General features: G+C 49.8%; 1 protein-coding gene across 1 annotated transcript in view; it reads right to left on the reverse strand.

Annotated features, from left to right (window-relative positions):
• Positions 1-22,227, reverse strand: part of Dapk1 (death associated protein kinase 1) — a 142,086-nt gene that overhangs the window by 48,814 nt on the left and 71,045 nt on the right. The window contains exon 3 of the mRNA XM_051194145.1: positions 12,556-12,777. Coding sequence (XP_051050102.1) covers positions 12,556-12,777 — 222 coding nt within the window. The remainder of the gene's footprint in view (positions 1-12,555; positions 12,778-22,227) is intronic.

Genomic DNA, 22,227 nt, shown 5'->3' on the forward strand with positions numbered 1-22,227 from the left:
GTCTGGCTGTTCCTGTTGGTGTCTGTCTTACTGCACCTACAGGGCTGGGTACAGCACCTAGGCGGTGACTGTTCCAACCCTTCTTCTTCCCGGGCTGCCATCCTTGTGCTCTGGGCTTTGGGCTCTGTCTTTTTCAGTGGCTGGCACCACCCCCTAGCAAACCTTCAGGAGGCAGGATGACAAACCGGAGGTGATCCTAACTCAGACACTGCAGGGTCACTCAGGCTCATGGAGACTCTGGTCCTCTCCCTATAAAATGAGGGGTCCAACCACACTTCATAGAGTTGCCCCAAGGTCCCCAGGCACATCTAGGCCCTCTGTGGTTAGCAAATACCGATTTCTTTCTTCCTGCTCTGCCTCTAACTAAGACTCCTCCCACAGAGGCAGCGGAGTGCTGGAGTATTTAGCAACAGATCTCTGTAATTAGGGTGGGACAAAAGCTGTTCCCGATTTGTTCTGTCCCCGTGTGCCTACTGCAAGCCACCCACACGGTGTCAGGAACTGTGGGGTTGGAAAGGATACATAGAGCAAACCCCTGTCCCATGGGCGGCTGGCTCTCACATGACGCTAGCCAATGTTGCCCTCTAAGGATGGCTAGACAGGATCTCAGACCTTGCCCCTCAGCACCTGGGCCCTGTCCTCATTCCACAAGAGATGTCATCTACGGCAGCGCTACGTGTCGAGTGCAGGCGGGCCCCATGGCTGCTTTGGCTACAGGGACAACACAGAAATGACTGTGTGCCAGCTCTAGGGTGGTCCTCAAAGGCAAGGGGGTTTATCTCACCTGAATCTCTTATGTTACAAGGCACATGTGGCTATTCACAAGACACGTGGGAATGCTACGAAAGAGAGCCTCGGAGGAAACCAAAGAACTCTGTAATGGCTTGAATGGAAATAACTCCCATAAGCCCACAGGGAGGGGCACTATTCGCTAGTGTGGCCTTGTTGGAGGAGGTGTGTCGTTGGGGGACGGACTTTGAGGTTTTAGAAACTCAAGCCAAGTGCCACTCTCTCCCTGTGGATCCAGATGTAGGACTTTCAGTTTCTCTCCAGGACCATGTCTGCCAGCACATCCCCATCCTTCCCACCATGACGATAAAGGATGGAACCTCTGAAACTGTACACTGACCCATCCCAACTAAACGTTCTTCTTTACAAGGGTTGCCGTCCATGGTCATGATGTGTCTTCACAGCAACACAATGCACAGTGGTGCCGCTTAAGCCACAGCTGGTGAGCAGCAGGGCCCCAGCTGCTCTTCTAATGAGCTCTGTCTAATTAGCTCTGTCACCCAGAACACTGCTTCAATCTCATGTCACACATAATATGGGCCATGCTGTGGCTTGTCTAGGAAGCCAAATGTCCCCCCCCTGGAAAACAGACCCACCACCGGTGTGGTCAGCGTCCTGCGTTTACCATGCTTCTTCCTACGTATGTGTCACCCTTCACCTCATCCCTCCTTCAGGCCTACATGCATGCTCATCTTCGCTCACCCCACTCAACCGCACCCCACTCACATACGCACCCCGGCTTCAGCGAAGGTCTGGGCGCACGGTGCGGTTTAGGATGTACTTGTCCCTACTACCTCAGTGACCGAGTGTTTGCTTGCTCGATTTTCTTCTCATGCGGTCCCTTCCACACACATGCTCAGGATCGGACCCTCCAAGGAAGGCTAAGAAGGGAATGGGGCAATCCTCTGTGCTTGAACATTTCGTTCCAAGTTTTATGTTTTGCTTACAAAAGACGGAAGGATTGATGAGCAATGTGCGGAGTGGATTCTGAGAGCAAACTGGGCCTCCTTCATCAGGCTGCTGAGTCAGAGAGCTTTAAATTCCAAAACTCACACACACACACACACACACACACACACACACACACACACACACACACCGCAAGCTCAAGGCACTCGCTGTCTCCAACAGGAGGGGTTGGAGGAGTTCTCTCTCATCAGCAAGGCCTCCTGAAATGATTCCTTACAGTACAGTTTTAAAAGCACCGTGGGCTCTTGGGTAGATACACGGTCAGTGGGTTGGAGGAAAATGCATTGTAAAACTCCTCCCAACGATTACTTTGTAAGATTCCCAGTCTCTAAGTTAAAAGCACCAGAAGTCCTTGACTCCTTCCTGTTAGAAACCTCCCTGAAAGCAATAGGTTTCAATTCTGGGTTGGCTCTGGTCGGCCTACAATGCACAGAACTCTCAACTGCGAGCCACCTACCAGATTTTGCCCCTTTCAGGGCAGCTGCTGGATTCCCTGGGATTGAGGAACATGCCCTCATTTGGTACCAGGTCCATGTGACAGCTGGGAACAACATACTCTCTACTGTGCACAGGCTCCAGGGGACATGCCTGGGAGCGGCCTGCCAGGAGCTTGAATGGACCTTAGCACCAGTTGTTGGATGTGGATGACTGAACCCTAATTTTACTATCTATAAAATGAGGGGGCTGAGCAATTCAGTTCAGCCATTCTCTTAACCTAATAATTAGAGACTTTTTCTTTTTAATGTAATTTCCTCACACCTGCTTGACTAGTCCCAGAAGCTGCACTTAGCATGGTCTCTAAAATGATCTTGCAGCACACTGACCCCATAAGACGAAGACCTCTCAGCTGTCCAGCTCCGACACTTTAAGATGCTATGAGCTTATGTGAGCACACACGTATGCATACATGTGAGCATGGTGAAGGTATAGATCTCTTGAGTCCGGGCCCCCTTCTAGCCAGGAGTATGGCAGAGAGCGATGAGTGCTGTTCCGCTTCAATCACGGCCCTAAAGCATCCCACACGAGACTTCACCCACATCCTTTTGATGTCCTAGAATAGAAGGTCTCCATGAGGGCCTAAGAGATGGCTCACTGATAAAGGCGTTGCTGCCAAACCTCACAACCTGCCTTCAGTCCCTGAAAGCCACGTGGTAGAAGGGAACTAACTCTCAGAAGTTGTCCTCTGAACTCTTCAAGCATGCCATGGTATATGTATGTACATACTTGCTCACACATGCATCCACACTTTCACACACACACACACACACGCACACACGCACGCACGCACGCACACACGCACACGTGTGTGTGAATAAATAAATCTGATTTTTTAAAAAAAGAATCCTGTCTTCTACAGTCCAGATGAAGAATCGGTGATCTAGCATTAAAACATGGGCAATGTGGGAAACGGACGTTTTCCAGCGATGATTTTCAAGGATGAATGAAAAGGCATAATCAGGACTTTCTTTCAGAGTTGAAGATGTGGTGCCAGAAAAGCATCAGGGCTCAGCAGCAGCTGTAGGCACCACCAATGCAGGCCAGACCACATCACTGAGCTGCTCCGAGGATAAGCAGTTGCAGACGGCACACAAGCCACAGCCACATCACTGAGCTGCTTGGAGGATGTAGCAGTTGCAAACGGCACACAAGCCACAGCCTCGCTTCCCACCAGCTCCCAGTAAACCTCACCAAGCCATAACTGAGTTGACTGCACACTCAAGCCCAAGGCCAAGCAATCAAAGCAGTTTGCTGAGGTAGATTCTCAAACAGGAGACCACAGTTCTTAGCTAGATGAGATACAAAACAAACAAACAAACAAACAAAAAAATTTTTTTAACTTGAGGAAGGGTGGTGTGTGTAATATAATGAGACATTTATAAAACAAGGCAACAAACCCAAATCCATTCTATTTCTCTCTTCCTCTTTCGGGGAACAGACCACTACACTCAACCTTGAAAACGTGCCTCAGGTTCACAGACAAGTTGTAAGGACACCTTTGGAGGAGACTTTCTTAGCTCCTGGAGATAGCACACAGGCCTGCTGCATGCTGCTCAGACTGCTGCTCATACTCAGGTAGGTGGTTGTCACACCTACAATGGATTGGCATAAACCAAAGAAAGCCCTTCCGCCCCCAGCTCAGAACACTGGCTGGCTCGTCTCCTGATTCTCCACTTGCGTTTTTCATGTCTTCCCAGAAGAAAGGGAAACAGAGATGGATACAGGAACTGGCGTGAAAATATTCCAAACAGACGAAGCCAGGATTTGTTTAAAGTTCCCGGACAAGATAATGAAAGCCCATCAGATCAGCTAGGAAAAAACTTCAAGGAGGAAAACGTACAGTTCTGCACACAATGACCCGATGCGATACTCAAGATGTTCCACAGAACCGGACGATGCCCCCGAGAGAGGGGCAACAGGAAAGGGCCCTTAGGGCATTACTGTGATATGAGGGGAACCTCAGGTTTCTGGTCACAGCCATTAGGAGCTTTGGACTCATTTGCAGTGAGGTAGGAAAGAGACAGACCTGCATCCCAAGTGTGTCAGGCAAGCCAGAAAGGAAGTCTGGTGTGGGGATGCCTTGCATGTACAAATAAAGCTTGTCTGAAGAGCAGAGGATGGAGCTTGCCACTAACTAACCATAGAGGCCTGGAGGACCAAAGAGGCCTGGAGGTCTGTACAGACAGGCAGGAAGTGAGACAGGCTGGGTGGACGGATGATGTAAGTGGGAAGAAACTGGAACTAGCTCTTTTTTTCTACTGGGAAGCTAATGAGGTGAAGGTGGCTTTGGCTGGCTCCTTCTTCTCTCTGACCTTTCAGCGTTTTCCTCTATTTGACTCTGGGTTTTATTATTTAGACCAATTAAGAACTCTGTTTGCATTCTGGGGTGGAAATGAATGCTTAGGTGCTTGGCCGAAGAGTAGAATGTAAATTAATAGTCAAAGCATGAGGCTGGACCACCCCGTCCATCAAACCCGAAGACTACAGATGGTCTTAGGCAGCACATTTTAGGAAAGATGTAGAGTTGGAAAACATTCAGAAACTGTCACATTGGGAGTGTGGCTCAGAAGCAGGGTTTGGGTGTTCCGGGCCCTGTGTATTGCTCTCCAGCACAGACAAGGAGAGGAGAAAGATGCACACAACACAGTAGGCAATGAAGACTTGCCTCTCTTGAGAAATTTAGATGCAGACATTCATACTACAGGTGGCCTCAGGAAAGCGGGAACTGAGCAGCGGGGTGTCAGACAGGAAGCCCATAAGAAACACATGTCCCCCTGGGCACCACATCTGACGAGTTCAGTGGCTGTGTCACTATGGGCGGGCTGCAGGTGTGCAGAGAGAGACTCACACCACTCAGATTGCCAGCGTGAGGCCTTTGTACTGTATCACTTTCCCTGGGGAGACATGAGCAAACATCTGTTGACCCACTAAGGTGATCAAAGTCAAGACTCCACCCACATCCAACTTAGTGAACAAATACATCTATCGGGCTTGTTTACCGGAGCAAGGGTGACAGGAAATACGACATTGCCACCTACTCCTCACCTCATCGTGACAATGACGTCACAGATGCTACTTCGTGGAGGCTATGTTTAGTTACTCACTCCAGCATCTCCCAATATCACTAGGGCTGGAACTGGGGTGAGGGTAGAGGCTGGGCGCCCACGTGAGGGACGCCTCAGACGGCGGTGGGTTTATGTTACGCTGAAAGGAGAAAGCCATACACAATACTACACGGAGCCATAGCTTGACCCTGAGGACGGTCATCTCCAGGCAGAGAGAGCCTCATCCGTTTAGCCCAGTGACCTAAATCAGGGCCGCATTCAGAGCACCAGCAGGAACGTTCAGGAGCAGCCTTGCTGGAGGCAGCATGTGGAGGAGGTGGATGGGAAGGAAGGGGCTGGGAGACAGGATGGTACCCTGCCCTTGGGCCACGTACTCATTCCAGGGGAAATGACAAACCCAACAGCCAGGAAGCCCTGAAGCATACGCCAAGCCTCTTTTTACTTTAGTGGCTTCAGCCCAAGCTTTGGAAACCCACAGAAAGAATTAGGCCAATCAAAGTGGGGCGAGAGGGAAAGCTGGGGCCTCTCCTCAGTGTGGGTAATTATAACCCATATTAGAACAAAAGGCCAGTGGGACTTAAACCAAGCTGGGACAGCCGTAGATGGAGGGTGATTCCAAAACCAATTCATCTTGTCTAGCTGAAAACAAGGTAAAGCCATTACCTGGGGGCTGTGTGACTTCAGCCCCCTCCTTCCTGGCTGGATTGAACTCCCCAGTGACCGAGCTACAGTGACAGGTGCTGATTGTTGTTAACGATCTGGAAGCCCAAGCCAAAGGACCGCCAACCAGCCTGTGAGAGAGCATGCACAGCCAATGCAAAGGACCATGCTGCCCCAAGATACGGATGTGGAGAGCTGAGCTTCTAAGGTGCACAGGGCAGGAGGCCTTTGTCCTCGGTTTGAGGGTGTGCGTTAAGAGGAAGAAAAGCTGCAGGAAAAGAACGGTCTTAGACCTGAAACTCACTTGCGGAAATGAAAGGGAAGAGGCAGCCCTGCTCTGCTAGGAGATGGAGCCCAGAGTGGAGAGGCACACCCACCAGAGCCGCTCAAAGATGCAGATGGGAGCTAGATGTCCCTGTCAGCAACACAGCTCAGGTCCATCAAAGGAGAACTTTGATCCCAGGAAAGACCCTTTTGTCTGCCCGTCTGTCTGTCGCTACCTACCGCTTAAGAGAAGGAGAATCATCTTCTCCAGGGATAAGCTCCCCCAACGGGTTACCCAATGGCAAGCGGTCAGCTCTAAACATGCACCCATACAAGTGGACGCACTATGAAGAGAGGGAGCTACAGCAGCAGCCCCAGGGTAGGGCAGCCTGTGACCGGGACAGACAAGTTAACTAGAGAAGCTGGAAGAGTCAGCAAGAAGCAGTGGGGTCAAGTAAGCCAGAGTTCCATGGCGCTCCCTTCATCCAGATGTGCAGCTTGCAAGAGAAGCTAACCAAGACAGTGTGGGTGTCTAAGAGGAAGTGTGAAGAGGTCACAGACACTACACAGTGGGCAGAGCCTGCGGCTCCCAGAAAGGAGACAGCTACGTGCACCCCAAGTTTCCCAAACCTTAGAGGCCGTACCTGTCTTAGATATAAGCAAAGGGTCCTCATAACCAAAGTCAACGGCTCATGTGCGTCCCACCTCACACCGGAAAGCGGAACAGGAGACAATGATGGAACCTTCAAACTACACACCCAAGAGCTCACACACACGTAGTCATCCGAGGATCAAGCCATCCACACAAGGGAGCAAAGGAACACTTTTCAACCGGCCTGGCAAGAGGAAAGAACGCATAAGAAACACAGGTGCAGGGTTTTATTTCTCAAGAGCACACCGAAGTGGGAATCCACTGTATGCGATTCGATCCGTTGTGAAAGGCTGAGGCTGCTGCCAAATGCTCTTGACTTCTCTGCTCTTGGCTAACAGCACATATCTAAAGGGCAGGGTCCCAGAAGAGCTCTCTTAATTGCCTTGGCAAACAAAAGCAAAAGTTCAAAAAGTCGTAAGATCTCAGTCTCAGGGAGGAACAAACCTGCGTGCCAGCAGGAGACCGTGGGAGAAGCCGCCCGCATCCTGCTTGACCAGCTCCTGCCCAGTTTGCCACTTTGCCTACAGGCATAGATTTAGTCTCAGCCTTTGTCTCTTGAAACACGCTCCCAGTTCTGGGCCAGCCAGACAGTTGTCTGTGCACCACACCAGTGTGTGACAACGGGACTCACAGTTTCTGTCCTGGAGATTTCACCTCTGGACTTGGCTGAGGAGTAAAGGGCTGGCTAAGCAATGACCTTATGGAAGGTGCCCAACACATGCTGTTTGAATACAGCTTCATCCCAGAATTCACTACTTGACCAGACCCAGGGAGGGCCAAAAAGAATTGCTGTTTACAAGGGAGGAGTTTCAGGATCTCAAAAAGATCCATCTGAAGACCCAGGCACAACAGTGTGCATGTGTTTAATACCACTGTACAACATGTATACACATGGTTAGCACAATAAATCTTAAACTGGGTGCTTTCCTTTTTTTTTTTTTTTTTTTTTTTTTTTTTTTTTACCATGATTAAAGGAAGCCATTGAGAAAGACACCTATACCAAACTCTGGTGTTACACACATGCCGTCAGCCACACAAACAGGAACACACACATGCACAGCACATACATAAAACTTTTAAAATATAGCAAATAAAATGTGACATTATCTTCATGACCTGCACTTGGAGCGGAACCACATACTCATACATACACAGATAGGGGCACACACACTCAGGCACACATGCACACGCATGTGCACGCGGTGGGGGCTAAACACAACTTGCCATCTCATGTGTCTAGAGGCCCCGAGTCCCAAATCCGCACTTGTGGCCACTGTCCCCTTGCTTTGGAGGAGTTCCAAGCACCCCTTGGCTTGTGAACGCTTCTCTCCCATGTCCTATCTGCTGCCATAGTCCCTGCGTCTCAGTCTGCCCAGGATCCTCTTACAATGCCGTCAGCCACATTGAATTACGTACTGCCCTGCTCTGTGTCAGTGAGACCTCCTAAGAACTAACCACACCGGAAACCACCTTTCCCCCCCAATAAAGTCGTCTCATTCCGACAAAGGGTCTGTTAAGAATTACAATATATCTGGATGTGGGGCAATAATCCATCCTTTAACAGCTCCTCAGAAGACAGAGCCCAGGACAGTCATGGCATCAACATCAGAATGTGTTAAAAGCCTAGAGATGTAACTCAGTGGGTCAAGCCCTGGCTTACAGCATGCACGGAGCCCTAAGATGGATACCTAGCACAACACAAAGCCAGACGTAGTGGTGCAGGCCTGTGATCCCAACATGCGAGCATTTTAATTCATTGTCTCCACATAGCAACTCAAAGCTGGCCTGGGAGAAATGACACCATGTCTCAAAGATGATTAATTACTAATTTTTTCTTTCTTTCAGAATGTCCCTATGTGGCCTTCGCTGTCCTGGAACTCACTATGTAGACCAGGCTGGCCGCAAAATCAACTAGATCTGCCTGCCTCTGTTTCTCAGGTGCTGGCATTAAAGGCGTGTGCACATGCCCCGCTAATTAATTAATTAATTCCTGAGCCCTATGAAGGAACTCCAGAAAAGTCTGTCTTCTGTAACCCTTTCAGGAGACTCTGATGGACACTAATACTTGGGAACTGTTTCCAGTCGCCGTCCAATGTTTCACACAGTTTCCTAGCAATAACCCAGTGTCTTTTCTTTCCGGGAGCTTTCGGGGCTTCCCTTCTTCACGTTTATCTAAGGTAGCTTTTTCTGTTGCAGAGAGTCCCTGATGCTATTGCTGACATGAAACATTCTCGGGTCTGGGGTCTGTAAAGGCCACACGTGGCTTCTGAATGTTGTTTAATCTGCTTATGAATAATATAATCTGACTCCACTGCCCACATTAAAAATCCTAGATGAGACTTTTTAAAAAAAGAAAGATATGGCCAACCTGGATCCTAAATTCCAATACAAACAATCAACCTTTGGTGTTTGTCCCCTTAAACTACCGTAGAAAGACCGCATTGATGGCCTCAGCCACAGTCTCCACCATTTCCTGTAGTCTCTTTAACACTGAGGTGACATGGTAGCGATGATACTTATTTCCGTTGTCAGCTGGACCCTGAGGACATCTGAGTCAACCTGAGTGGTCCCTCAAGAGGGACCAGTAGCCAGGGAGGAAGTGTAGTCGGGGTTACGAGAGGAAGAAATAAGGAGAGAGAGGGAAGCTGCTGAGGGCTTCCGGGAAGATAGGATGGGCCAGGTGTTCTCTGGTAAGATAAGGTCATGTAGAGATACATAGATTAGTAGTTATGGGATAATAATTAAAAGAGAGCTAGCCAGTAAGAAGCCCTATCCATTGGCCAACAGTTCATAAATTAATATAAGTCTCTGTGTGTTTATTTGGGGCTAATCAGCTGCGGCAACAGGCTAAAAATAATTACCCACAGACCAAATTGTTTAGCATTTCACTGCTCGATGTCAGTGTCTCTGATGGACACCGCCATGGCATTTGCACTTGGCATTAGAGTGTCTACCAGAACCTCTTGTGTTCCCTATGGTGCTACAGGCAGGTGGTTGAGCCTTTAGAAGGTGGTGATTAGTGGAGGAAGTGAGGTCACAGGAGGATACCTTTCACGGGTACTAGAGCACACACCCCCAGCTCTCTCTGTCCACTTAATGGCCACCATGAAGGGAACAGGTCTGCTCCAACACACTAGCCACCATGACATGCTGCCTATACCTACTCAGGCCGCCACATGACAAGGCCAAGCAGCCACAGACTAAAGAGTCTGAAACTGTGCATCAAAATGTAACTTCCTCTCCTTTCAAGTTGATCTTAGGCATTTTGTCACAGCCATGGAAAGCTGAGTTACACAGTCACTGGCGAGTTCTCTTAAGTTTGGCTTCACCGCCCAAGGAGTAGCAAAGTGAGTTACAAAATGATTCAAGCGCCTCTCAAAGTTTAGTGGTGGCTTCGCTGTGGGTGGGCAAGAACACGGCAACAGAAGAGATCTTTGTCTCGGCTTCATGACTTCATTAGGGAACAATGGTGTGTGGAGGATGTGAAGTCGTGATTGTGGGATGACACCTGTGCCTCCTTCTGTGTTTATTCCTCACTCAGCTGCAACAGAAGCTCTTCTACCAAGTGGCAGGAGGGGGAGTCATTATCTCCAAGTTACTTTGCAGGGCTGCAAAGAATGTAAGGGCAGAGCCTGGCCTAAGGTCTGTGTGCACGCACACACACACACACACACACACACACACACGCGCGCGCGCGTGCGCGCGCGTGCGCACGCGCACACGCACACACACCAATAATATCTGCTCTGAGGTCAGCAGAGGTACCTTCTCAGATCCATGCAAGGTGGTTCCAGAAGTATCTCTTACTCAAGGAAGAACTGGTCATCTACCCCCCCCCCTTCAATTGATTGGATTACTGACTGCTTCACTCAGTCTAGCCAATTCACACGTTGGTCTCATGCAAAACCACCCAGAGCTTTTAACCGAATGTCTGAGCAGCCGTAGGGCTCCTGACCCTGTGAGGAAAGAACCAGTCTTTAGAAGCTTCTGCCCACGTCCAACCTCCTGCTGCTCCTGCTGAACTTTCTAGTGTTGTATTCAAGGTCACAGTGCAGTCAGCAACATAAAGCTGCATGCTGCCACACACCTAACCACATGGCTGCGATTAACATAAACACTGCTGCTGTTGGAGCTGGTAGGGCAACTGAAGTTCTACCTGCTGCTAGAGAGGGGCTCAAAAGTGACACTTTACACTTGGGAAACAAACCTTCAAATTGCCTGTGGGATTCCCACAGGCCTCAGCAACCCCACTGCTAAGTGCTCACCCAGGAAGTGTGGAGACTGTGTTCACACGGGTATGTAAGTGCCGGGGACAGCGTTACTCCTGGCTGTGAAATCGCAGAGACAGCCCTTGTGTCCACTGGATTGTGGAAACATAAACAAGCACTCCATCCAGGCGATGAAGTACTGCTAGGCAGCTTTAAAAGGAACAGAGTATGTGCAAGTCTTACACTGAGTTAGGGGAGCTGGCCTCAAAGTTTACACATTGTATCATTCTATTATTATTCTACCCGCACAACATTTGGGGGCTAGGACACAGAGATGGCTATGACTGCAAAACAGCCCAAGGGATGCTAGAGTTTCCAGGAATGTGGGGATGGCTGTGTGGCTTTCCTGAATCACATCTGGGAGTCGTCACCTGATCTGGGAGTGGTCACCTGACTGTGCTTGTTAACGTTACCATAGTCGTGCAACCTTCCTTCAGCATCATTCACTGTAGAACAATAACTTTAGAAGAATCAGAAGGCTAAAGTAGTTGTATAGCATGTGGACGTCGAACAGTGGATGGGCACATCAGAACCCAGGAACTTCCCAGGGAATGGACTGGACTTGTCACCCAGGATCAGCTGCCAGGCATGAAATGAGCTCGACCCATCCCTCTTCCCTCAGATGGACACCCAAATGCCTGTAGAGAGACTCTCCAAGGATTCTGGCTGGCTTCTTCCTCTATCCTGACAGAATGGGAGGCTGGACTTGGTCACAGTGGGTCCCCACACTGCACACACAGGCAGGGATCCAGGAAAAGGAAGGATAGGAGGTGTAACCAGAAACAGCTCAGAGCAATGCTTGTCAATCAGCTGCCCACCGTGACACTGATGGGCGAGATGGGAAATCAGCAGCAGCGTGCCTGCAGAGCCCTGCAGTCTCATCTCCCAGCTCAGCCTCAACTTCACCCATTCCTGTAATTAGCTCTGGCAGTTCCACAGTTAAAAGCAGGGTGTGCATGAAAGAGTAAGAGGGAGGAAAGAGAAAGGAGAGGAGAACGGAGGGAAAGAGGCAGAAAAACAGGGAAGACAGTCGGGGGGGGGGTGCATGAAGCTTATGGAGAAACCCCCCAAGAAATGTACTTATGGCAAACAGAGCTGAACCTCAGAAAAGAGATGAGCCCCAAGGGCTGCGGACTCTCTTGCAAGTCGAGTGTCACTTCCTTAAGGGAGGCGACTCTTCAGAACGTATTCCAGGCAACCGTCTGTAACTAAGGCTCAGGCAGGCGGCTCAGGGCTGCTCTCAACAATGGTCCAGTTGGGCTAACTGCCGCCTATGCAAGCCCAAGCCCGTGTCCGTCCATCCTCCTCCCACACCACACCACACCACACCACACCACACCACACCACACCACACCACCACAGTCTCTTCCAGACACCACAGGACACTCACAGCTCCAGGATCAGAATGACATCAGTCTTGTTCTCGTAGACCTCGTGCAGGGTGATGACGTTTGGGTGCCGGATCTCCTTCAGGATGCTGACCTCCCGCTCGATGTCCTCTCGGCTCACACCCCGGCGGCTGGACTTGGTCCTCCTTTTCTTGATAAACTTAGCCGCATACTGAAGTCCGGTGCTTTTCTCACGGCATTTCTTGACCACCGCGAACTGTCCGCTGGCAGAGGAAGATGGGACAGTGTTTAGGGTTCACCAGAGGCAGGATCTGAGCAAGGGCATGGCTAGCGTGGCAGAGGGTATATGGCAAAACCATGACTGGGGAAGTTCAAAAGGTTGACAATCAACAAAAGACTCAGGCATACTTTCTTACTGTGCATAGCAGCTTTACTGAGCCTGTTCCTTCTGAATGGCAGTATAAGGAATAAACTATATTTGACGGAACGGGTAGTTGGACAGCCTGTCTATACTCTTCTCCTCCCAACTCAGGACTCACATCTGACCTGTTCCAGCCTTGTTCAGCATGTCTAGACACAGGACCAGGAAGGGGTGGGCGGGCGGAGAGCATGCATCCCCAGGAAAGGGTGTGGGGGCGATGGAGAGCATGCATCCTCATTGGTATAGGACACGATTTCTAGCATCGAAATTAAACACTGAAGTACCCAGAGGAGAAAGGCCCACAACACTCAGAAACGAAGGACCAAAGAGCTGTCCCTTCTCTGGTCCTCCTCCTCCACACCTAATATCCCTTTCCAGGGATCTCTGTGGTTCTGGGCTGCTGACTCCATCCTCAAACACTGGATTATGTGGTGTAGACTGAGTCAACCAATGCAGTGTATCCTCCTGGCTCCGGGGATAGACTTGACCTTCCAGACAGCAGGGAAGACGTCTTTGTAAGGTTCTTTTCATGAACACTGAACTATATATAACCCCAGAGTGAGAGCATTAGGGGAGCAGCTTATGGTTTAAGGGCAACCACTGCAAAGGGGTCCCTGGAGGGAAGGGAACCAGGTCTGTGGGAACACTGCAGGGTGGCTGAATTACCCGCAGCCCAGGACTATGCGACTGGCTACCTAAGCCTTTTACAAAAAGGCAGGGTGATCTGAGCTGCGTTTTCTTCCAGAAGGGAGCATGGTCAGTGCCACAGAACACGCAACCAGAAGGAGTTCCCACACATGGAAGCGTTCAGAAAGGGTAACCCAAAGTGACAGTAACGCGTGTCAGAGCGAAAGTGAGCCTCCAGGAGTTCGATGACGAGCAGTCCCCTGGGAGGAAGTGAAACACAGGAAGACCCTCTGGATCAATCCCCACCCTCTCCCTTCTTCCCCGTTGAAAAAGGAAGGGCCCATCACAGGCTCCATACATTTCTGGGTGCCTGCTGAAGAGCGGCTATGTAAGGAAGAATCATTGGTAACTGTGACTGCTTTACTCTCTCACATGGAGACAAAATTAGGGGAGGGGGCAGATGAGGGATAATATCCTGACATCCACAAGTGGACACTTCACCACACATACATTTGCTTTAGCAGCAGAAGGCACTTAGGAAACACCACACACACACACACACACACACACACACACACACACACACACACACACACGAGCGCACACCATTTTTGTAGCAACGTATGCATAGTTGGTTAATTCCCACTTCCCCCTCCTGCAGAACAGAGGGACGGGCACAGCAGAAAGGCAGGGTTGGCTGCCGTGAGCTGGCTTGCAGTCAGGGCATGGAATGTGACTATGTCAATCACTGCAGTTTTCCTGGGAATCCGACGCTGCTCTCTGCTGCCTGTTGGAGGAGGGAAGAGAGGAGCCTCCACAGCCTGAATAAGGAGCAGGCCTACATCAGCTTTGGAAGAAGTGCCAAGTTGCCCTCACCTCACAAAGACAGCATCTGGCAGACAACAAGCATACCAGAGGACTCAGGATGGAGAGCTTCAGCTGGGACAAGCAGGGACTTTGCCAGATCGCTAGAGGCTGGGCTGTGTGCACCTCGTACATAGGCTCAGCAACTTTAACACAGCGAGTAAAGACATTAAAACCAACAGAAGCAGAGAACTTCCAGCAAAGGAGCCACAGGACCCAAATGGAAAGTTAGGCTCAGAAAGTTTCCTGAGTGTGGTGTCACTACTTGCTGTCCCCGTGTGAACAGCCCGTGCATTCCTGCTAGAGCCGGAGGGTGTGAGCATGGCCAGCAGAACCATGAGCAGAATGTACCGAGCTCATCGTCTCAAATGAAAACGATGGCAGCACCCAACAGAGTGGGGGGAAAAGGGCTGGTGGTTTGGAAAGGCTTGGCCTGCAGGGTCAAGCCAGGGGTCCAGAAGGTTCCTAAGAAACACCGACACCCACACCTAAGCCACTCTCTGAAGACACCTCTCCTTTTTCTCTGTCTCCCTGGGCAGTCCACACCTTCCTGTGTCTCCTGGAGTCCTGACCATTGCACATCCCTGGTGTGGAACTCGTTGTTTCTGGCGGCTTCTTCCTATGCTACCTTCCCAATGCTGTGGATTGCCTGAGGACCATGGGCTCCAGGCTCCCCTGTCTATCAACCCACACACACTGCAGACTGCCCCCAGGGATGGTGCACAGCACTGGTTTGCAATGCTGGCATCCTGAGCACCAGAGCATCAGATGGAGGACGCCATTACAAGCCAATGGAACTGTGCAGCAGCTACAAACACAGATCGCCCACAAGCTGTTAACACAGACCTCCAATGACACCAAGTGGCTATAATAACCACACTGTCAAGAAGGGTTGTTGAAGTAGACGGATGTGTTAACCTGCTTTCCATTGCTATAACAAAACACCTGACGTAAGTTACGCAGAGAAAAGGTTTGTCTCATAATTTCAGAGGTCCTAGTCTGTTACCAACTGGCCTCACTGCTTTGAAGCCCGCTGTGGGGGACTCCGTCATGGTGGGAGTAGACAGTAGACCAAAACCTTTCACCTTGGGGCCAGGAAGGAAAGTGAGTGAGGAGGAGGCCAGGGTCTCATAACCACATTCCCGAGCATGCACCCAATGGCCTGAACACCCACCCTGAGGCCCCACCTCTTAGAGCTCCAGCCAGGGGCACACCTCTCACACATGGACAGCTCAAACTGGAGCACGGGTAAGTTGCTTAAATGAAGTTCTAGTTGGAATTGCCCTAACAACAGCGCAGGAAGTCTTCAGTGACAGCCATTACTAATCTGCAAAGGCTGAAGTTATTTTCATCACACTGTCTGCTTTTACATCAACGTGAAGGGATATTACATTAAAAATATCACTTGTCATTGATGTCCCCCTTGAGAGATGATAGTGGCGGAGCAAATAGGACTAAAAGAAAGAAGGAAATGCCCACAAGCCAAGACGGCTGTACAGATGGATGTGACTGCTGGCTCCCACCTTCGCTCATATCTTTTCTCCCTGCCCCGCCCAGGGTGTGTTGCTGCTGACTGTAAACCATAGACTGCAGCCTTGGAAGTTCAGGGTCCCAAGCTGTACACAGTCCTGGCAGCTGTGCACCCTGGGTCACACCCATGGCCCTGGTCATCTCCTCAGGCAAGCAGCCAGCACACACAGCCAGGGATCCCTGGGTGAAAGAATTCCCCTGTATTAGTTACCTTACGGTTGCTATGATAAAACACCAACTCGGTTGGGATGCACGGCAGCTGCCGCAGGAAGGTAAGAGGCACACCTTCAACCACAAGCACAAAGCAGATTCGGCAGTCTGTAAGTCGTGTGAAGCTGTGAGCACCAGAGCCTGCCCCCCCCCCCCCCGAGACATACTTCCTCCAGCAGGGGCTCCTAAACCTCCTGAAACAACTCCACCATCAGGTAGCCACGAGTCCAAATGCCTGAGGCTGCGCAGCATTCTCTTATAGACAACATATCCCAGCTCATCACAGGCAGCTGCTGCAGAGAGTTAATGCAACACTGGGCTACTGGATAATTGCTGCTAGGATCCTTTTCTTCCTTGGCAACCAGAGCTGGGCCATGGTTTCCCTATCATCTGCTTTCTACCCTGGACTTGACTTTGAAGACCATTTAAGTGTCCCTTCGGTTCTGCCACCGACGCCCTGAGGCTGGTCAGAAATTAATCCCAACATGGAGGGCTGCACTGCAATGAACTGTTAGTCCAGCAAAAGCTTGGGTGTGAAGGAGTCTAGTCTGTGGAAGGAAGCAGCCTGTACCTGATACTGAATTTTCATGAGATAGTGTAAAACATCCTACCACTTACAGATATTGTACTTAGGAAGTCTTCTGCTAAAATATACTTGCAACTGCCCTGACAACCTGTGTGATACCTTTTAAAGAAAGATTTGTTTTACTTACTTTATGTGTATGGGTGTTTGCCTGCCTGTATGTGCCCCACATGCATGGAGTTCCCATGGAGATCAGAGCAGGGGTCAGACCCTGGAACTGGAGTTACAGAGAGTTGTGAGTCACCACGTAGGTGCTAGGAACCAAATCTGGATCTTCTGCAAGAGCAGTGAGTGCTCTTAACTGCTGAGCCACCTTTCTAGCCTGCCTGTGGCACTTCTGCAGATGCTTACAAGTACATGTGAGCACATGCACACAAAAGCACACAAGTACACACACACACACACACACAGACACACACACACACACACACACACACACACACAAAGAGTTGAGTTGCATACAAGCACATCCTAGCTAAAAACCCTCAGAGTGATGATGGTTCTTTCCTTCTTAATCCCGCTCTCACAGTGGCAGCCAGCTGCCACTTTGTACTCTGCTTGATACCAGGATTTTTGTTTTATTTTACTTGGTTTTGTTGGAGGGTTAATTGCACTTTTTAGCTTTTGTGGTATTTCACTATTTTGATCCCACATGCTGTTTATTAAGCCAGGAAGACTCATAGAGAAAACAGGCTTATCAGTGAAGCATCATTCAGGGTGAGGAGCCATTGGCCTACGATCAATGTCAGTGAAGCGATAGCACATATTAAATAAGGCCTCTATAGATGGGCATACACATAAAGAGGGTTACACAGCAGCGTGTTTGTAGAAATGTTGCAAACAGGGTCATAGGAACCTAAAGCTGCATTTGCCCAACAGTTCACTGCCTGCCACTGATTAACAGATTTCCCTGAAAATGAAATGCACCGCATGCCACTCTATCAGCATACCAACACCCTCTTGCAAGACAGCCTGCTGCACTGGAGATGAACAACCATTCAGTTTAACACAAAACCTTTCAAGTAAATGTAAATTAACTGTCTGATGGACAGACACATTACTGAGATGTATCCCTACCTTAAAGAGTTGCACAAATTTTTTTAAAAATTGACTCAAACTACAGTAAAAAATGGGCCGTTGACATGACTTGTTGACAGGGCACCTGCCTGACATGGACAGGATCTGAGGATTGATTCCCAGAGTGTAGGGCACTGACAGACTTACAGAGCTAAGGAATAGCAGGCTTGCTGTGCAAGCGTGAGGACCTGAGTTCACATCCCAGCACCCGTTTTAAAAACAAAGCATTAAATGAGATGGCCTCCAATCCTGGGGGAAAGAGGTAGAGCTCACTGAGGGCCCATTTAGCCAGGCAGCAAGTCCCAGACTCACAGAGAGAACATGTCTCAAACAATAAGGTAGAAAATAAACTGAGGAAAACACCCATGTTGCTCTAGCCTATACATGCAAACATATGCACACGTTCATACACACACTGCATGCATGCACATACAAGCACGAGCGCATGCACACACACGCACATATACACAAACAGACATAAAAACATTTGTTTTAAAGCCACAAATCTTATTAAAAAGAGGAAGACCTTTGCTTATAAGAATAAGCTGCCATCAAGCTTCCCTGTCCAGCTTATTAATATATTCCGTTTGACCATGATCCTGATTGTTACTGTACGGGGACTCTGCAATGCCCATGACAGCTTCGTGAGCAGCCACAAAGCTCGGACACACACAACTGCCATCTCTTTGCTGGTGAGCAACCATACTCTGGAAACTATCGTACAGTGGGCAGAGCTCCATACATGGCTGTCAATCAGCCCAAGACCCAAAGCCCTATTCACCAAGCCCAGTGGCTGGTCTAACTTGTGCACACCCAGCCATGTCCCACACCCCACTGAGGGACAAATCTTTCCAGAGAAGATGTCTAAGAAGAGATTGCAAGCTGGAGGCTTTGCGGATAACTCAGGTCACTTAATGCCATCTCTTCCTCTCTGAACACTAGGTGTCTTGGGTAATTAAAATTGAAGTTTGGAGATGCTCTGAAGGCCCCTGCAACAAAACTGCCTGTGTAAGCATCCTAGAGTCCGAAAGAAGATGACAACACTCTGGGCGAAGAATGCACCGCCAGCGTTTAAAACTACAGACAGCACGAGTGGCGGAGCCTCAGCATCCGGCCACGCATGCTGCATCTATTTGTGAAACGCTGGTGTTTTTGTAGGTCTTACCCAAATGGTTCACTGAACTCTGAAAAGTGAACCCCTAGAATTTCGGTTAACCCAGACAGGTCCAATTTTCAAACTTAGTCATTTGCGGAAGACTCTGCACACGGGAATGAAGGGTGAGTTAGGAACCTCTGCCAAAAGGTACTGTAGGGGCTGTGTACGTGGCTGGGCGGTCAAGAGTCTGCTTGTGGCACCAGGGTAAGGCAGTGGGTGGAAGGTTGTGAGAGAAGGGGAAGGAAGAAGGAAGGAAGTGCAGGGGAGGAAAGGGACGAGGGAGGAGTAGACAGGAGAAGAAAAGGGAAAGAAGGAAATGGGAAAACAACGTATGACATTAAGCATGGGAAAGGCGCACTATGATAAGATATGACGGAGCTCATATCTAACGGAGCTCAGGTCTAACAATGCCACACTTCTCCAGAGCCATTCCCCAAGAAGATGCTCCAACCTGCACATGGAGTACAAAAGGAGAGCTTTGATTTTAAAGCACCCCCCCCATGAATGGGTGTGTCCTCCTCTCAAATAACCTTTAGCAGAAGAAGCAGGATCTCTCCTTCTGTCCTAACCTCACCAGCTCCACAGATCTTGGCAGAAGACAAGGTATCCTGAGTGGAAACTCATTAATGCTGGCCCCAAGTGGTACACATTCCCTTGGAACACCTTCTTGACGTAGTCTGCCCTGGGAAACGCTCTCTGCCTCCCCAAGCTGCATGTTAGGAAAACGAAGAGTTTGTGAGCTTTAAACCCCTTATTAAGAAGAAAACGATTGTTTGGGCTGCTATGGAGCTCAGGAAAATGACCTGGAGAGCAAGAGCCCCCTCATGAGCAAGCAGCTCGGGTTGCCAAGACAGACACAGGGAGAAACCGCCTCCCAAGTGGATAAACAACATCCTGTTGCCCAGGGAACCCTAGCACCCAAGATGCAAGAGGAGCAAAGTGGCCTGGGGGTCATGCAATTGACAAAATGAGTGGGGGGGAGTAGGTCAGATGCCCGTTCCTGGGAGCAGGAGCAGCCTGAGGACAAGATCCCACAACAGAGCACAAGAAGGCAGAAGAGCCAGGGCCCAAGGCCAGTAGTGGTAAATGCTCCAGGGTGGCGGCCCAAGCACCTTCCTCAGAACTGCGGCCTTGTGGAAACAGCCCCTCAGGGGGGGTTAGTTAGAGCTGGCCCTTGTCACAGTTCTATCGTCTGAAGCTGGTGTCATGCATAAAACCCTTACAAACTTATTCATGGATTTTGGACTGGGAGCATTTTAAAGCCCAGCATTCTGGAGGCATGCTGGGTCCTTTCCCTCCGGGATACTGTCAGCTTCTTTGGAGTAGGACTGGACTGTATCCACTGCAGGCTTTAGTGCTCAACACATAACAGCATCTGAGGCTATTCCTAATGGGTGGTGCTTGTGGCTGAGTCCCTCCATGGATGGACAGAGCTGAACATGAAGGTGGAGGTAGGAGATACAAGGACCAGAGTAGATACTTCTCAGCTGAGTTGTGTCTGGCAGGGAGAGATCACTGCCTCCTTCAGGCTGCTGGGGACAGGGCTGCCTGGGGGACAGAGAAATCCATGATAGTGTCAGCTAACAGCTCTTACCATAACCCTGTGTCTGAAGTAGTTTTCTTCCTTCAGTCACCGTGCTGGGTATTTCTGGTGGCAGCTGAGAACAGAAGGTGAAGAGACTTGCAAACCAGACCATGTTGGATGCTGGCCAGCTGTTACCGACCAATTCTTTTGGTTTTGAGGGAGGAGTTTTTTGGCAGTAACTGTGGATTCCCACTATTGAGTTACAAAGTAGCCTTTTTGGTTTTTATTCCTGTTTTGGTACAGGGTCTTTCCAAATTGGCCAGGCTGGTCTTAAACTTGTGAGCCTTCTGTCTCCGCCTCCCAAACAGCTGAGATTAAAGGCTTGTGACAACAGGTCCAACCAGGCCAACTCTGCAGTCCTGGAGTTCCAGTGGGATGGTCATGAAGGAAAAGCGTGCTGGTGACAGGGAGAACTGTGGGTCCCGGGGCCTCCTGGGAGCACGGGTCTGAATGTCCTCTCCACGAATCAGATGGGAGCTGAAGGATGTATTGCTATTTTTTTTTTTCTTATTGTTGTTGTTTGGTGATTTGGTTTTCTTTCCAATTCAATTTTTTTTTTCAAAGAAGACCCCACTGTGTAGCCCAGGCAGACCCTGCACTCACATCCTCTCCTCCCAAGTCCTAGGAAAACAAGTATGGGCCACCCTATCTGACTACATTGCGTATTTGCTCCTCTCTAGGCTCTGCTGCCTATTGGTACTCACTGCCTACATAGACAAGACTGACCCAGACAAGGTCCTGATGGTTCAGGAGTTTACATCCCACAAATATGCACAGACAGTGGGTCTCTGAGGCAGCTGCAAGCTGTGGTGGGATCCTCACCGGCAGTGCCCACCCAGCACCGCCACTGAGACCTAACGAGGCAGTGCAGGCCGGGAGCTGCATCCGCTCATTGTTGCCTTTTTCATGGAAGCCAAAAGAGAAAGATTGTGTCATTCAACACAATCGGGACAGGGTCTCCATGGACCAGACAAGCAAGTGACACTCAAACACCTTCTCCAAACACACTAAGCACCACCTTAGAGTTACGCTGGGCTCTGACTCCAGAATTATGAAAAACAAAGCATCCTGTAAGGACCGTGAATCTGCAGACTACTGCCACGCAGCTGCCAATCCATGCACACTGCCATCAGGTGCAGATCACTGCCATGCAATGGGCGCTACCACCAGATGGACAGACACTGGGACGTCCTGCCTCAAAAGCACAGTCCAGCCACACGGGTCTGGAGGTCCTGCTGAGCCTCAGACCCTGTTTGTCTATTCTGACTTCACCTGACCTCACCGTGTTAATCCCTGGAGCCCTTCCCTACTATCTGATCACGCTGACTCTATCGTGTACTCTCCTTTCAGCTACTGGGACAAAGTTAACCAGGCCAGAAGGTATAATCTGCCCTGAACTCAGCTGGGTGTTCTCAGGGGAACCGTCTGAAAAGGGAGCAGGGTTCGTGTGTCTGCATGAAGAGAGAGGAAGCATGCCAGGAGCTCAGCTAAAGTTCCTTATCCCAATGGAAGGAGAAAAAAGTCAGATTTGTTCAAGATGAAGAACAGTCACTCAGCTGGAGGAAAGAGTCCGCTGTGCACAGCTCATTACTAACTGGAAGCTCTAAATAAAGGAAGGAGCCAGATTCAGGTGCAGCTTGGGGAGTTGAGGGGGTAAACT

This window comes from Phodopus roborovskii, unplaced genomic scaffold, assembly GCF_943737965.1.
Source record: "Phodopus roborovskii unplaced genomic scaffold, PHOROB, whole genome shotgun sequence".
Taxonomy (NCBI): Eukaryota; Metazoa; Chordata; class Mammalia; order Rodentia; family Cricetidae; genus Phodopus; species Phodopus roborovskii.